Here is an 18,339-nt window from a genome sequence, read left to right on the forward strand (position 1 = left end):
CAGTCGTCGTTGGGTAAATAAACGCCATCTTTCAGTCATAACAAAAGCAACAGGGGTCTGACACCAGAAGCTGGATACGCCACAACCGCTGCACCTGTTACCGACTAAAAGACATTTCAACCACCAGCATATATTATTATTATCATCATTAGTGATGTTATTATTATCAAGTCTGTAACATCGTTCAGCTGTATTGTCACCATTTAAATGTGAAAGGATATTAGGCCTATAGGCCTATAGAAATATATAGCCTAGCCTACTTGCAGATGAATTGTCATACAACATTTGACATTCATTTACTGAACTTTAGGCGCTCAATATAGCTGTCACTCTTCACTAGTGTTAAACATTCAAATTAGAATATGGTTGCACTGCTGTGCGAGTGCATCCAAGTAGCCTAATAAATCATGTAACAAAAGATCATGAATCTACAAATATTAGAATGTTTCCCGTTCAGAGGAAACATAGGCCATACAATTGTTAGTAGCCTAGCAATAATAATATCAGGCCTATGATAAGAATTTTAAAAAATTAGGATTAGGCTACGCCTATTAATGATAATAACAAAAGAATAAGAAGAAGAATCAAATTAAAGTAGCTTTGGGGTGAAGCTTCTAAAACTATAATTTTTAAAGGTTCATTTAGTGCCCATGTGTACATTTGACAGAATATCCACGCACCTGTTTACAGTTTGTTTGTATTTGTATATTTATAAATGCTGTGATCTGAAAGAGCAGGACGGTAGACTAGGTTACGCCAAGCCTTGGCCTCTCTGCCTTCATTTCCTAAAAAGAAAATAACGGAATATAACGCTACCAGCTCTGACACAAATGAATCTAATGACGAATTCATTCACTGAGAACAATATTCGTGGGATGTAACTTCATTAGTTTTTGTATCGCTTTGTATGTTTGTTGTTTGTTTTGTTTTGTTGAATGCCTTCTGTCAGTCTGTGCCAAAGCACAAACGTGTTCGAACACTAGTGCCAGTCAAACACAACGGATCAAGGTTCCATCGTAGGCCTGAATGGACCTCTGCAAGATCCCGTTGGTAGCAGTTGGAATCATGGGACTCTGTAGGATGCATTTCGAAGTGAATTGAAAAAGACTTGATAATTAAGAATTAATAACTTACATCCAAATGAAGGATTTTAAGATTGAACATGGAAGGAAAAGATAAACATTTGAACAGGCAGGCTCACGAATTACAGGTGATCACAATTAGTCTGAGATCATAATTTCTTAACACGTAGTCTAGGCGTATCTAGTAGCCTACAGATATGATCTTATTTTCTTTCAAAATCCATAATTTATAGTCGTTCAGAAATTCACATCCCTCATCGTTTGCAAATTTGAAGATTAGATACTCTGATTGCGGTTTAAATCTCTGGGTACATATGCACATACAAATTAGTCTGAAGAGTGATTTTCAATGAAACACGAAAAATACATTAGGCTATCTTTGTAGCCCTCCTGGTATTTTAGTATTTCATAATTTGAAGTGAAATTTTGCATGTCCCGGAACAATGCTCTTAATCCCAAACTGAAATAGGATTTTACAAAATAGCCTAATCTGTATTGACCTCAACTGTGACTCTGATTAGGGAAAAGAAAACAATTGCACAATTTATATATGCTTTTTGTCATTAAAACTATTTGTTTTGCTATATAATACTTTTGTATTCTTCTCACATTATTTATTGAGCTGGCTTGACGAATGGGTCGTGACTATCACGCGCTATGCTGTGTGGCAATAGGCTTGGGCGCGCGAGCCTGCATTATAATTATGGATTTTATCAATCTGTCTCGGTTGAAAAAAATGTCCTTGAGCGGTTTCCGATAAGTGTGTATTACCACTGATTTGCAACAATATTGTCTTGGGAAATACACTGTGTCTTTACACAATCTCCCTGCCAATAATATTTTTGCAAAGATGAACATTGTTTATATGGCTATTTGAACGTAATTTCTTTGTTCACAATTCATTATAAATTATACTGAAAAGGCAGATCCAACTATTTCAAGTACAATTGAATACTTGTTGAATTCGGTGAAATAGGAAAGCAAAAGTCTGTATGGTTTCTAAATTCACTTTAAAAATAAAATGTCAAAAACGAACAGGATTTGTAGACCAACTTTCGTAATGGTATGCAGCTGTCACGCTTAAGGTGTTTAACTCGCTCAGTTTGCATATTGTTTTTAAATCTGAAATCCTCTCTCAACATTAGGCCTACAGCTCTGAAATTCCACCTGTTTGTGTTCCCCAGAACATAATTAAATTAAGCAGGAATTGCTAATAGACTGAACAACAAAATGTTCAGTGCTTAGTCCAATGATAATTACATTTACAGTTATACATTTAGCAGATGATATGTAGTAGATGAATTATTTAGCATAAATGTATATGTATAATAAATGTATAAATGTTAGCACAATGTCTAAATATTCTAACAATGTCATAGAAATTCTTGGAAGTTATGTTAATTGTATACAGACATATATATATATTTATATTTTGATCTTGCATCATTTGGGTTGATTATTTTCTGCATTGTTGCGACCAGACCCAGGCCCTTGTCCTACTGTATCATCCATCTGTCATAAGGATCTGTCTGCTGGCTGCCTGAGAGCCGACAGTCCTGTACTGCCACCTGCTGGACAACCATACACTTGCAGCTCCTGAAGTCGAGGAGGACCAGGTGTGTCTCTGCTCTAACCAGACTCTCTACCAGAGACCAGGGGTGTGCTTCCCGATAACGATGGATCGTAGCAACGATCGAGCAAAAAAACTTTGTTATTTCTTACGCTCGTTCCGAACATGCTCGTAAGGAGTAGGCTAATCTATGCACTTTCAAGAGCTGAGAATTTTCAAGAGTCCCCTTATCTACGATGTCTTTGGGAATGGCCCGTAAAACTAAAATTCATTGTAAGATGGATTCTACGATCAATTTAGGCTTACAACACTTTTGGGAAACGCAGCCCAAGTGTGTCTCTGCTCTAACCAGACTCTTCCGCAGACAGTCTGCTACGTCTCATCACTCTTGCTGTAATGGGCTTCAGCGGTCATCTACCTTGGGAGTGGAAGACATGAAGGAGCAAAAACATCAGGTTGTATATTTCTACAGGCTCTGCCCTCACTCTGCTACAGTCTCAGCCCTCACTCTCCTACGGGCTCTGCCCTCACTCTCCTACAGGATCTACCCTCACTCTCCTACAGGCTCTGCCCTCACTCTCCTACAGGATCTGCCCTCACTCTCCTACAGGCTCTGCCCTCACTCTGCTACAGGCTCTGCCCTCACTCTCCTAAAGTCTCAGCCCTCACTCTGCTACAAGCTCTGCCCTCATTATCCTACAGGCTCTGCCCTCACTCTGCTACAGTCTCAGCCCTCACTCTGCTACAGGCTCTGCCCTCACTCTCCTACAGTCTCAGCCCTCACTCTGCTAAAGGCTCTGCCCTCACTCTGCTACAGGCTCTGCTCTCACTCTTCTACAAGCTCTGCCCTCACCCTCCTACAGGCTCTGCCCTTATCCTCCTACAGGCTCTGCCCTCACCCTCCTACAGGCTCTGCCCTCACTCTGCTACAGGCTCTGCCCTCACTCTGCTACAGGCTCTGCCCTCACTCTGCTACAGGCTCTGCCCTCACTCTGCTACAGGCTCTGCCCTCACTCTCCTACAGTCTCAGCCCTTGCTCTCCTACAGGCTCTGCCCTCACTCTGCCAAAGGCTCTGCCCTCACTCTCCTACAGGCTCTGCCCTCACTCTCCTACAGGCTCTGCCCTCACTCTCCTACATTCTCTGCCCTCACTCTCCTACAGGCTCTGCCCTCACTCTGCTACAGGCTCTGCCCTCACTCTTCTACAGGCTCAGCCCTCACTCTGCTACAAGCTCTGCCCTCACTCTGCTACAGGCCTTGCATTATTCATATAATCACACACACACACAGTCATAGTCCTTCACACACTTATTATCATATAATAACAATATAACACATTATAGTGTGGTTATTATAGTAGTCTTATATAATATAACATTGTATATTGTGGTTATAACAGTAGAGTTCTCATAATATAATAGTTATAGTACAATCTCATATTAAAATACATTATACTGTGGTATAACAGTTGAGTGTATTATATTGTAACACATTATAGTGCGATTATAATAGTAGAGTATCTTATAAAACGTCTAAAGGGTTATAATACTTGTATATTGATTATTATAATATATAATACTCTTGACCAGGGGTTTTCAAAGTGTAAGACAGTGAGCCTCCCTTCAGAGAACATCAAGTCACAGGGGCCTCCCCCATTTTAGAGTCTAGAGGCTAGAGTCCTAACCCGTTACTTGAGTATTGTGGCTCAAATGTTTCTGAGACAACAGCAGTCAGATTGAAGAAGAGAGATGATTAGGGATGGTGAGGGTTAGGGAGGGTGACGGTTAGGGAGGGTTAGTGAGGGTTAGGGCTTGGGAGGGTGAGGGTTAGTGAGGGTTAGGGGAGGATGAGGAGTAGTGAGGGTGAGGGTTAGTGAGGGTGAGGGTTAGGTAGGACAAGCGCATTCAACAGGTCAAACATAAAAGACGAGTACCACCCAGTAAAATGACCACAGCTATATTTAATACAGGAATATTTAATACAGCAATATCAGCTATATAAAATATCATGAGTGATTCTTCATCAGCCTCTCATTTCTAGTTACATTCATAGGAAGGTTAATTTATATAACAGTTTTGTATTTTAGCTCCTGGGCACATTTTTTCAATGCCCTTGTTTTTTCTTCCTTCTGGCTGACCTATGTACAGATCCTGGTGCAACAGGAAGGGATTGAGCCCAACAGACAGACAATGCAATATGGGTTCTAGTACAGATCTTCACAAGGAGGGGACATAGTGGGGCTGAAATCTGACCCCTGATCTGCTCTGTGTTCTGGACCTGGGTGAAGGTACAATAGTTTTTCTCCACAGTTTATAACCGGTGAGCTGAGCGCCTGGGCTGGGCTACATTCAGCAGTGGAAAGTGTTGCTGGATGTTCATAATAAAGAGATGTGGCCCATAAATCTGCCATGCTGCCCTGCCATGCAGAGTGGAACCACCATCTGTCTAGAACACCGAATACAGAACGCTCAGAACTCATTCTTGAATACAATGGTTCTACTTGCACAGAAATGGAAGCTTTGGTTTTTAAACATAACTTTACTACAGTATTTTTAAATGAAACAGTTTGCTTTACCACAAAGAGAACTGTAAAATATTATGTCATGATTTCAGTTTTGATTGACAGACATGATTTCAGTCTAAACATGTATTGTAGTAATGTGAGTTCAGTGTTTACCCGATGTTACATCATGAACAGGTTGAAGTCCACAAGTCAAAGATATGGTTTATACTCTGAGGGTTAGGTTTAGGATTAGGGCCAGGTACATAACGGAACTGTAGATGTTACACACACACACACACACACACACACACACACACACACACAGCAAATAAATACGTAAACAAAATCATTAAGGTGCAAAACAACGCCACATTAAACTCCCTTACAGTGAACTAACAGAATAAATGCACATCATTAGAATAACATCCTTACATAAGATATATGTAAGAAAAACATAAACAAGAATAAAGATCAATAACAGTATACAACATAATGAGGAGATGGATCCTATTCTGGCACTGTCATTAGCAATATCCAATGTGTCTAGGGCTGGTTCTCCTCCAGGGCTGATGAAGGCAACATGCAGGCAGGATGTTCCAGACACAAAGCAGCCCACCCTTATTAACAACAACCCAGTCTCACCGTCCAGCTGCTACCAGTCTGCTCTGGGTACTGGTCCTGCTGCCATCATAACCTGCTATTACACCACTAGAACCAGCTCTTCCAGATCAGCTCCAACATAAAGATGCCCCTTGTCAATGGCAGATTTTGAATAGACCTGGATATTCCACCTGAGTGTGTGTTTCAGTATTTCACACTCCATCAGGGTCTGCATCTGAAGAGCTTGGATGACTTATCCATGCAGCCTAACCCTAACCCATCCATGCAGCCTAACCCTAACCCTAACCCTAACCCTAACCATCAGGGTCTGCATCTGAAGAGCTTGGATGACTCATCCATGCAGCCTAACCCTAACCCATCCATGCAGCCTAACCCTAACCCTAACCCATCCATGCAGCCTAACCCTAACCCTAACCCATCCATGCAGCCTAACCCTAACCCTAACCCATCCATGCAGCCTAACCCTAACCCTAACCCTAACCCTAACCCATCCATGCAGCCTAACCCTAACCCTAACCCATCCATGCAGCCTAACCCTAACCCTAACCCTAACCATCCCCTGGGAAGGACTATACATCCCTCAAACACACACACACACACACACACACATATGCACACGCTTAAACACATACAGACTTACACAATGATGTACACAGACACACAGGAACAAACAAGGCCAAAGATGGGATGTAACGAAGTACAAATACTTCTGTACTTAATATTTTTTGGTATTAGTACTTTACTTCACAATTTATTTAAAATATGAACTTACTCACAAATATCTGTACTTTATACTTCTTACATTTCCAAGCCAGGCCTGTTACTAGTTATAATCTATATTTGGTGGCATGATCAATATTATTTCTTGTCATTGCGCCTTTTTTCATTTCTTGGCTATCACACACAACAAACATAAGCTAGTCTACAAAGGTACCATGAAGCAGGGCAGAAGGCAACAATATTTTGTTTTGTTTGTTTAGAAAACAAAGTTTGCATCATTGATGAGTACTTTATGAGGACTGTATATACAATATTGTACTCTACTGTACTCTGCTTTAATCTACTCTGCTTTAGGTTTCTCTGTTCCCCTCTTCCCTCTCCTCTCCTTTCAATGTGTGTGTTTTTGAAAATAAGTTACAAAAAACTTGAACGTTTTAAAGGTTGAAAAAACAAGACATTCCTGATCACCCATGGCCATATGAGGGAGATGTTTGAAATTGTTGGCATCAAAAAATAATTACTGGCAAATGCGCTGTATGTGTATAGTGTATTTTTGTATTAATGTATTAATATGATGTGAGGTCCAGTTACCAGCATGACACTAAAACAAGTAGTAGTAGTAATGGCACATTTTTACTTGAGTATATATCAGAGCCCATGCTTTTTTATGTCTTTTTAAACATGAGTATCTGTACTTGAGTGAAGGATGTGAGAACTTTTTCCATCTCTGCACACGGCCAAACATACGTCTGCTGAATGGCAAACTATAAGTAAACACACACACAAGTAACAGTTGCTTTCTATTTGCACGCTTACCATGAAGCAGTGAAACTGAATAAGAATAGAATGAAGCAGTGAAACTGAAGAAGTATAGAATGAAGCAGTGAAACTGAATAAGAATAGAATGAAGCAGTGAAACTGAAGAAGTATAGAATGAAGCAGTGAAACTGTGACCACAAGGTCCCATGGAAGAGCCACCCCATCAAGTCAAGGAACTATTTAAACCCTCCAAGGTGATCTAAGAGCAGTTTTCTAGCAGGATGCACCAGGCATCTGTATCGAGAACAGAGAAGTTCTGCCAAAGGCCAGAGTGTTGCCTCCGATCTATCTCATCTGTAAATGCTAGCTGTGGCCTGGTGAGGGAAGCCAAACACACCTAAAGACAGCCCTGCTTAGAAACGTGGATAACAGATAACCGAGGGAAAGTTTCACTGGCACGTAAAGTAGCCCTGTACCTCCACCTCTAATCTATATCCGAGTGATTGTTCCATCTGCACATGATGGCTGATTGCACAGACATACAGTCTATCAGATCTATATCTGGGTTCCTATATTTATGTCTACAGAACACTCTTTGTGCCAAAAGTTATACAACACCAATCTGATACCTATTGATGGCTAACCTTACCTTAACCCTATTGATGGCTAACCCTAACCCTATCGATAGCTATCCCAATCAATAGCTAACCCTACCAGACCCATCTCAGCACACATGCCACCATGGATAAATATTGATGACACCTTCAAAGGGTTCTGGAGGTCTCTGCAATTCAAAATGTAAATGGTCAGTTGAAAACTGTCTCATGGGATGACATGTTGGAATGTGGTCCTGTACCAGCACTAATACACCATGAGGGTGGGCCTCCATGCATGCTGCAGCAAGCAGGGACACACCAGTGCATTTAGGGATTAAGGTTGCCATGGAGACTGCAGGCGTCAAAGGGCAGCTCCAGACCACCCACAAGGTAAAATGAGCACGGAGGAATCCTACAGGACAACCGCTTATTTACAATATATGACATTGGAAATCATATACATTACATACATTATATTTATATATTTATTATTTATCTGCAAGCTAGCTATACTATTTATAGTCATCATATTAAATCAAATATTCTGTTTTAGATTCAAGATCTGATGTATTTATGTTGAACTGTTCTTCTGTTCGTTTATTATACAATTCCCCAAGAAACACACACACACACACTTGGGGTGAGTGGCTGAATTGGGGGACACAGGTACTACACATACATGGTTGCCGCAATGACGGCAGGAAGCAGGGATGGCCAGGGGAGGAGTTTCTCGGCTATGGAGTCATAGAATCCTGGTATTTATATCTATCATTCTCTCCTCACTTTCCTCCTCTCTTTTCCTAGGATCTCTCTCCATCTCCACCCGTGTTTTCACTATCTCTCAATCATCTCTACATCCTTCCATCTCTCCTTAATCCCTCCTCTCACTCTACCCCTCCTTCTCTTGAGCTATCTCTCACTTCCTCTACTTTATTATGCAAAATCTCCAGTCAACGTCTCGAGTCACACAGGCAGCGAAGAGTTCCTGGTGCTGAAACTCCCCAGTCCTCCACAAGGGTAGGGGGCGCTGTCCTCCCCAGGGGCATCTGCAGAGAAAGATGTGTGTGTTGGCGAGCAACATCAACACTTGAACTGTTCTATATCAGAACACTCCGTGTCCATGTCAGAGTCGTAGAGCGACTGGCCCGTCCGGTCGCTGTCCGGAGAGAGGGGCTCAGCCGGAGTGTGTGTGTGTGGGGTCTCCTGGAAGGTGTCTGTGTGAGAGTAGAGTCCCAGGTCTGGCTGCCCGCTGTCCTCGCTGCTGTCGCCGTAGCAGAAGTCCTCCAGGTCCACAAACCACTCAGGCCAGAAGCGCCGGCGAATCCTTTCACAGTACATGGCCAGGTTGATCAGCTCACCTTGGAGCAGAGGTTACTCAGTTACAAACAGACCCATACAGCCATGCGTCTGTGAGTGTGTTCTGAATGTGTTTTCAGAAGTTCTGAGTGTGTTCTCACCACAAAGAGAAAAAAGCTAGTATTTACCACAAAATAATCATAAATAACACTTTTGCAAAGATAATCTTTTTTCCAATCAAGACTAAGATTGATAAGTTTAGTCATGCTTTATAGACATGTCCTCATGTCATGTACTGATGACGTCACACGTCCCTCTGTGTTGCATGCTGATGACCTCACCTTTGATGAGCTGCTCTGGTCGTGAGCCGGGCAGCGTCCACATAGCAGGGGCCAGATGGCTGAACACTGCAGCATCGACCGTGGTCAGCTGGGAGCCCATCAGGTACCTCTTATCACCTGCATAGAGAACCACTGGTACTGTCACTGCTTCATTCCCACAAATATTTGTATTATTGGTATGCATACTTGTGTTAACACTCTGTAGACTTGTAGAGTGTTTCCTGTGTCACACCTAGCGGGGCGAGAGTGTTTCCTGTGTCACACCTAGCGGGGCGAGAGTGTTTCCTGTGTCACACCTAGCGGGGCGAGAGTGTCTCCTGTATCATACCTAGCAGGGCGAGAGTGTTTCCTGTGTCACACCTAGCGGGGCGAGAGTTTTTCCTGTGTCAAACCTAGCAGGGTGAGTGTTTCCTGTATCACACCTAGCAAGGAGAGAGTGTTTCCTGTGTCACACCTAGCAAAGCGAGTGTTTCCTGTGTCACACCTAGTGGGGCGAGAGTGTTTCCTGTGTCACACCTAGCGGGGCGAGAGTTTTTCCTGTGTCAAACCTAGCAGGGTGAGTGTTTCCTGTATCACACCTAGCACGGAGAGAGTGTTTCCTGTGTCACACCTAGCAAAGCGAGTGTTTCCTGTGTCACACCTAGTGGGGCGAGAGTGTTTCCTGTGTCACACCTAGCGGGGCGAGAGTGTTTCCTGTGTCACACCTAGCGGGGCGAGAGTTTTTCCTGTGTCATACCTAGCAGGGTCGCCAGCGTACGCATGTCCTTTTCCATCAGAGCGTACACTTCCTCCTTGGAGAAGCGACCAATCCCGTGTCCGTACATCTCTCTCCTGACGATGCCGCTGGTCAGGTGAGCAAAAATCCAGCGGAGGGAGTCGCTCAGTGGGCCGCTCAGCGCCAGCAGCCTCTGGGTGTCTTCCAGACGGTCCACCCACTGGCAGTAAGCCATGGTCCTGCTCACACACACACGTATGGGGAGTCAGGTGGCTGAGCGGTTAGGGAATTGGGCTCCAATGAAGGTTGCCAGTTCGATTCCTGGCTGCGCAAAAATAACGTTGTGTCCTTGGGAAAAGCACTTCACCCTACTTGTCTCGGGGGGAATGTCCCTGTACTTAATGTAAGTTGCTCTGGATAAGAGCGTCTGCTAAATGACTAAATGTAAATGTATGCACACCATACACACAAACACCATGCACACTCGTATGCACACCATACACACCCACAAACACACCATACACACACACCATACACACCCACACACGCCCCCCCCACACACATACACACACGTTAGTGCTGAACACTAGTGTTTCTACAGGTGTGTTAGCCAGGTGTTCTGTGGTTCATGCTCTCCTACCAGTAAAAGTGCTCCTCAACCATCTTGATAATGGCACGCGACAGCGCCCTCTCCTGGGGGCTCAGCCTGCTGTTAAGGCTCACGCCCAGCTTGGCCTCCAGGAAGTCGATGATGAACTCTGTCCCACAAACCTGCTGCCTGTTGTACTCTATCCAGGGCATTTTACCCTGTGGGGACAGCTTCCCATCAAAGTAGTTCTAAGAGGGAGGAGGAGGAGGTGGGGGAAATGTAGAATCAGGGAGAGGTAGAAGGAGGAGAGGGAGAGAAGGGGGCAGAGGTAGAAGAGGGGGGTAGAAGGAGGAGAGGGGGAGGAAGAAGAGGTTAGGCTTGGCTCTCACTATAGACCTCTACCCCTCTCTCTTTCTCTCACACATAGACACCATATATATATATTCCTTTTTTGTCTCTTTATCACACATACACACCTGGTAGGGCAGGTCTCTATCTGTCACACACACACACACACCTGGTAGGGCAGGTCTCCGTCTGTCACACACACACCTGGTAGGGCAGGTCTCTATCTGTCACACACACACCTGGTAGGGCAGGTCTCTGTCTGTCTGTCACACACACACCTGGTAGGGCAGGTCTCTATCTGTCACACACACCTGGTAGGCAGGTCTCTGTCTGTCTGTCACACACACACCTGGTAGGGCAGGTCTCTATCTGTCACACACACACACCTGGTAGGGCAGGTCTCTATCTGTCACACACACACACCTGGTAGGGCAGGTCTCTGTCTGTCTGTCAAACACACACCTGGTAGGGAAGGTCTCTGTCTGTCACAAACACACCTGGTAGGGCAGGTCGACTATGCGCAGGTAGGTCTCCATCTTGAGACAGGCGGGCGAGAGAGAGGGGGCGCCAGTCTGGGGCCGGGAGAACTGGTGCAGGATGATGGCATCCTTAGAGTCCAGCTCCTGCTCCTTCCTGTCCACCAATCACACAATAGGAGTAAGACAAGCATAGAGAATGACCAATCAGCAGATGTGTTTTTTGTCTGTTTATAGTGATGTTGTTATTGTAGCATGAAACTGTCACCAAACTGTTCTCCTCAGTGCTGGATCAAAACAATGAATCCAAGGTTTGACATTAGTTATTTTTTTAATGACATCAATTCTGATAACCACCTGATTCCCTTAAGATCTTTAGAAGCAGGACTTGGAAAGGAAGACTCACCCTATGGTATCAGTGAGCAGCGGACGAGATTGAGAGCGGCCTTAGTGAATCTTAGGATATGCATGTTTCCTTTTACTTTGTACACACAAAAACTTAACACAGCAATATTCTTCATAAATAAAATGATCAAATAAAGTGTGCTAACACTGAGTACTCCCATGTAACTCTGAGAAGCTAACGAGCGCTGAGCTTTGCATCAGGCCTGAGCCCTGAGCAATGTCAATGCAATTAGGACATGGCTAAGAAACACAGCACATCCTAACCCTAACATAGCCATTGCACTAGATAACATTACCAACTAAAACGTCACAAGCACGGTCACCAAAGGGCTATGCACTCACGTGGAAATAAGATCAGGAATGGAGCTGTTCACTTTGAGAAGTGCTGAAACATGATGGTCGCATGAGTGGGTTCTGAATTACTGAAGCGATCCACTTCACCTTCTCCACAAATGCATCTTTCATCTCAATGACAAAATGAATACTATCCTTTTAGATAAATACAAAAATCCAGGGTAGACTATATAAACAATGTGATATAGCCTGTGATTGTAGACCGAAACAAAACAAGCAACGTCTGCATTACTACAACCACACAAAATCTATTTTGACTAAATAGGATTGTACCTATTAATGGAAAACAGTGAATCATCTAACCCTAAGCCTAAGTTCAGCATCGATCTAAGACGGCGTAGTTTATCTAAACGTCCTTGGCGGGTAGGCCTCGGGGCCACTGCAGCAGGTAACCTGAAATTGTGTTAAGTAAACAACAGCGGCCAAACACAGTAGGCTATAGACTATAGTTTACTCTGCAACGGACAATATATCGGGTTTTAAATTGATTAATTGGTGTATTTTGAACTCGTTTACGACCGAATCGATACTATATGTCTATCTCATGTGAGCCATTTGTAACCTAAAGGTCATACTACAAACGAGAGCGCGAGAAAACTAGTCACCGGGGATGCTTACCATACAGCCCACAAGTCACAGTAGCGTATGTCCTTGAGAAATTGTTAATTGTAAGCCTTTGTAAACAATAGCCTAAATCTATGGTATTTTTGAATTTCTCAAATATATAGGGGATTGTAATTAAATTGTTAGAATCCCATAATGCTTCTGAACATGGAATCTCCTTTACCGGGCACGGGCCATTGCATTACAGCCTCACAAGTCCTGATTCTCAAACGATTCCGCTTGTGCTGCCCTCACCCCGCCCAACCCGTGGAGATTATATCATATTTGACCATTTTAATGAAACACACTTCAGCGAGCATTTGCTTAGATTATATTATGGTTAGCCACCACAACAAACCATTAAACTAAACTAATGTCAACGCTGATACCAAACCATGCAAACACCGGTGTATTTTACTGTTATTTGCCGCCTCTACGGTTTTACATCAGCCTACCTGATGGCTAGCAGCTCGTGCAGTAGATAGGCAGCAGCAGCGAGCAGAGCCCCCCCGGTTATATACAGCGTTTTCCGCCACCACGAGTCCGAGCCCAAAGCTGACATGATCCCGCCGTAGTCCTGCAATGGATAGGCGACGATGTACCCGTAGAACGAGACGTTCTCATCGGAGCCGCAAAGACCGAATGAGAAACTCTGGTTCCAGCCGAGATCAACCACACACGGCCGCGTCCAGGCAAACCCGACGCGCCAGAACATCCTCTCTGTCCTTGGCCTCTTTCCGCCTTTCTTTGGCCCGTTTTGGCTTCATCAACGGGGGCTTCATGAGTTCTGGGGTGTTGTGGAGGTAGGCACGGCGTGGAAACAGCAAAGGGGGACAATCTCGCCTGGCGGTTGTCCCCGCGGCGGGGTTGGCATCCTTCGCAGCCGCTCACCGCTGCTGCGCTTGTGTTCTCGTTCTCTGCCACGGCTGAGTGACGTCACGGAGACCGTACCTATGGGTACCAGCCTCTGGTGGCTGCAGGCGGTACTACCGCTATATGGATAACTTCTATCCAAAGGACACATTTGCACAGTGAATTAAACACAAGATCGAACTGTAATGTTGTTTAGGCCCGCATATAAATTTTTCTTCATAAATTAACTTGCTTTGGTTATGTCCTACGCTCGCTTTGAGAGGGACAGGGACCCCCCTGCAGTGGAGCTACCTGAAGGCCAAGCCAGTGGTGTGCCTACACTAACTGTAGCTGAGGTTTACAGCCTTACACCCCCACCCGCCACCTATGGTCTTCTTCAGACAACCGCCTGGTGGTCCCACCGCTCAAGACCGCCCGGTCCCAACACAAGCTCTTCTCCTGCCTGGCCCCCCAGTGGTGGAATCAACTCCCCACCTCCATCAGAGACACGGACTGTCTCTCCACCTTCAAGAGAAGGCTCAAGACGCACTCGCTCCAGGAGTCAAAGGGTACTTAGGAATGGTTTGCTGAACCCAATGCTAGTTTCCTCAAGGATCACATTGACTCTTGCATAGAGAATTGTTGCTCTTGTTGGTTAGTGGCAACTGATTGGGTGTGCTTTGACTTCGGCAAGGGCACAACCATTGTTATCTCACATATATATTATTGTGAGACAATTGTTTTTCAACTTCTCAGTTCTTCCGCCGTTTTTTGGCCTTTAACTAGTCCTGCTACTTTCACCGATTCCTAGAAATTTTGTATCAAAACGTTCAGCTCCTTCAGGAGACGATGGCTTGACTTCTGGTATTTTCTCACTTTTATAAGTTTTAAATAATTAAGGTTTTTGTGCAAATAAAAAATTTAGCTCCTTGATTTTTTTTGCCACAGAGTGGCACATTCTGCTGGCTGCTCTTTTTCTGATATTCAACTAAATTGTCAAACTAATTCCTCTGACGTTCATATAGTTTAACTTACAGAAACAAGTTATACCTTAAAATGTAGGAAAACTTGTCCTCTTTCAGCCAATGTAACTATTTAAGAGCTCACATTTTCAGATTTTCAGCTTTGAGCCTTGAAGCGAGAGCAGCCTTTCAAATTCTCTCACTAACTTCAATAGAGAGGTGGGTAAAATTCGTCAGAGAATTTCGAAAGTAAACATGTTTTTAATCTGCCGGTAAAGTCGTATTTCTGACCGCACAGACATATAAAGGACATGTCTGGTTTCGGGAGAGTCTTAGGTCTCGTCCAATTTTTGGATTGGACGTATAGTTTTACATCTAGGTTAACTTGTTGAGGTGTGGATTCCAGCGAAATTTGTGATTCTCTCTGCCCAGCTTGTTAGCGATCACAGCTGCGCCATCACCGTGGCAACCAAACAGACACGCAACATGAAAGCAGAATTGGGTAACGTTTTGGAAACTGCAAAAAGAGTTGTATTTCTGAAAGCACAGACACATAAAGGATGTCAATGGTTTCGGCAGAGTCTTGGGTCTCGGAAAATATCCTTATTTTTTTGATTGGACGTACAGTTTTGCGTCTAGGTTAACTTGTTTGAGGTGTATGGAGCTTAATCAGGGCCAAATGTTTTGTTAATTCGAAGAAAAAAATCTTTAGTCAAAAAACTAATGTTTGACATTGAAAATGTACGTTTCGGCCGAAAACTTGAAAAATAAATTCATGTATTCAAAGAAAAAATAAGCGTACCAATTTTTTTGTCAGGTTGAATACAACATTTTGGAATAATTTTGAATAAGTTATTAATTTTCATTTTTCACTTTCATATTTTCACATAGTTTCACATTTCATGTTATCAGATTCAAAACTTTTTTTTTACGGCTTCAATTTTTTTCTTTGTGTTTCAGTTTTTTTTTCAGTTTCAGTTTTTTTTTTTTTCAGTTTCAGACTTTTGGCCCCGATTTTGCGTAGGGGGCGTGGCTTCAACTCAGAGGCGGGAATTGTGAGTGACAGCGTAACAAAGAGGCAGAAGACTCGGCAGTCGGCATGGTGTCCGCTCCGCCAACCCAGTCTCATACTTCTGCAAATCTATCATCTATGACACGGGTTTTCACATCTATGGTGCGTGCCATAAAATCGCTGTGTTGCGTGCAGTTTATACTCAAATTCCTCCCATAATTTCTATCAACAGAAAATGCGTCTCTATCACACGCAGAACTTTATTAACTCTTTATCCATTATACGTCATCCTTCAGACTCGGATTTTACGGAGATTCACGATATCGAAGTTTCTAAATGTATTTTTTACACGTTTTTGTGGGGTAATATTCACCTCAACCACCTTTAAATAACAACCAGTAATTATTATTTGCCACCAACACCAAGCAGCATTATTGTAAATATAAAATAGGAAAAAAAGATAGGCACACACACAGGAAATATAAGATGTACAGATGTATAAGACTACATCTTATATTTCCTGGTGTGTGTGCCTATCTTTTTTTCTTATTTATATTTAAATAAGAAAAAAATATAGATACAGGCCAGGTTCTTGCCAGCTATGGAAGGGTGGGCTGTGGAGATAAAAAAAAAAAAAAGATTTCTGATTTAACTCTTTATAACTCGAGACAACTGTCATCTCAATATTTACCACACACGTGTAATTTGTGATCTCCGATTTGCATATACCGCGTGTATATGGCACGCACAATAGATGTGAAAACCCGTGTCATAGATGATAGATTTGCAGAAGTATGAGACTGGGTTGGCGGAGCGGACGCTATGCCGACTGCCGAGTCTTCTGCCTCTTTGTTAGGCTGTCACTCACAATTCCCGCCTCTGAGTTGAAGCCACGCCCCCTGCGCAAAATCGGGGCCAAAACTCTGAAACTGAAAAAAAATTAAAAATAAACTCAAACTCAAAGAAAAAAATTGAAGCCGTAAAAAAAAAGTTTTTAACCTGAAAACATGAAATGTGAAACTATGTGAAAATATGAAAGTGAAAAATGAAAATTAATAACTTATTCAAAATTATTCCAAAATGTTATCGAAATTGTATTCAACCTGAAAAAAAATTGGTACACTTATTTTTTCTTTGAATACATGGTTTTATTTTTCAAATTTTAGGCCAAAACGTACATTTTCAATGTCAAACTTTAGTTTTTCGACTAAAGATTTTTTTTTTCTTCGAATTAACAAAACATTTGGCCCTGATTTAGCTCTATAGAGGTGTGGATTCTAACTACATTTCTCATAATCGAGCTAGCGTGATGGCTCTCCATAACTAGGCTAATAACGGTTCTACTTTTTTTCCACAATCGACCAAATTGTCCAAACAAGGTATGTACATTGAGCTTAAAGTGTACATAATGTAGCTAGATCGTTTTTATTTTAGTAAGTATTAGAGAATCTGCAAAAATCGAGGCGTGACGGTCAGCTATGACAGCCAAACCAGGGCTGGGGTACAGTAACGCTAACGCTAAGTGTTTGCTGCAGCTGGAGTTAATCCTACGAGCAAACGCTTCGTAACTGGAAAGTTTTTACTTTTAATTGACGATATTGAACACAGATGTAAAGTAACTTGTCGTTACTCTAAATATCTTCTCTGTTTTCAATTTGAAGTAGTAGATCTACTTATGTAGAAAATCTTCCATTGCATCCACTCTCTCCAGCTTCACGCCTTCGGTTATTATTCAAGCCTACGACTAGTGACTACTAACCTGAACTCCATTTCCACAGCCTACACTTTGTCAATCTGTTCATGAAAATAATTCATTTCAGCCTAGACCGTACAACGGAAGTAACGTTAAATCGAATTCAACCAACGCAATCGCTACCAAGACAGTCTAATAGTAGTAGTAGTAGCCTACAATTTACCGGGGCACCTTCTCTACGCAGCAGGGCTATATCGCATTTTGCCTTGTTACTGACAATGATCGCTACCACTGACATGTTTATGAATGAGTTATTTTCCCCTAAATAAATGTCAAGCTTATTTATGTTTTGGGGGCATATTTTCAGTTAGCCTAGTACTACTTGAATCGCAATTCCATTTGAGATAGCTACTGCTGGTAACGTCGTTGTTAAAATAAGCTTCAAACGTTTTTTTTATTTTTATTAATGAATGAATGCGACATGTGTAGGCTAATGCCTGAAAATATCACGAGAAGGGGAAAAACTTACAATGACGTTTAAGTCATAGAGATTAGGTCAATTTTTACACCGGTCTGCCAAATGTATTCGTTTTGATTCAACTATGAGGTTGCTGATCACCATTCCCTCTTGCAAGGGAAACGAGAAGACAACTATTTCATTCCACTCTTCACTCTTAGTAGTTTGAGTTGTAAATGAGCAGAAAGAAATATGCTTTTAAATATATGTAATCTTTATAAAAAAGTAGGCTATTCATTTTTATATAAAATATACAGAAATATCAGTTGTAAAATGTAATTTAAATATGGACCCCTGCAACCAACACAAGCAAGCACACCCTACA

The 18,339-nt window shown here is 42.6% G+C and overlaps 1 protein-coding gene across 1 annotated transcript; it reads right to left on the reverse strand.

Moving 5' to 3' along the window:
• Positions 1 to 6,412: 6,412 nt before the first annotated feature.
• Positions 6,413 to 13,977, reverse strand: faxca (failed axon connections homolog, metaxin like GST domain containing a). The gene is made up of 6 exons (XM_084700098.1): positions 13,434 to 13,977; positions 11,638 to 11,773; positions 10,844 to 11,040; positions 10,225 to 10,442; positions 9,484 to 9,605; positions 6,413 to 9,204 (listed from the first exon to the last, which is right to left on the reverse strand). Exons 1-6 carry the CDS (start codon positions 13,691 to 13,693, stop codon positions 8,932 to 8,934), a joined length of 1,206 nt encoding a protein of 401 aa, XP_084556224.1. The 5' UTR covers positions 13,694 to 13,977; the 3' UTR covers positions 6,413 to 8,931.
• Between the last annotated feature and the right edge of the window lie 4,362 nt (positions 13,978 to 18,339).

Source organism: Hypomesus nipponensis, chromosome 6 (genome assembly GCF_054491055.1).
Source record: "Hypomesus nipponensis isolate SF chromosome 6, ASM5449105v1, whole genome shotgun sequence".
Classification (NCBI taxonomy): Eukaryota; Metazoa; Chordata; class Actinopteri; order Osmeriformes; family Osmeridae; genus Hypomesus; species Hypomesus nipponensis.

What these genes read in the sequence shown, in the direction of transcription:
- faxca (XM_084700098.1), bottom strand. Translation starts at nt 13,693, where the DNA reads ATGTTCTGGCGCGTCGGGTTTGCCTGGACGCGGCCGTGTGTGGTTGAT. An exon ending in CACGAGCTGCTAGCCATCAG is followed by an intron (nt 11,774 to 13,433) that starts GTAGGCTGATGT and finishes ATTGGTGGACAG; the next exon opens with GAAGGAGCAGGAGCTGGACT. An exon ending in TACGCTGGCGACCCTGCTAG is followed by an intron (nt 9,606 to 10,224) that starts GTATGACACAGG and finishes TTCTCTATGCAG; the next exon opens with GTGATAAGAGGTACCTGATG.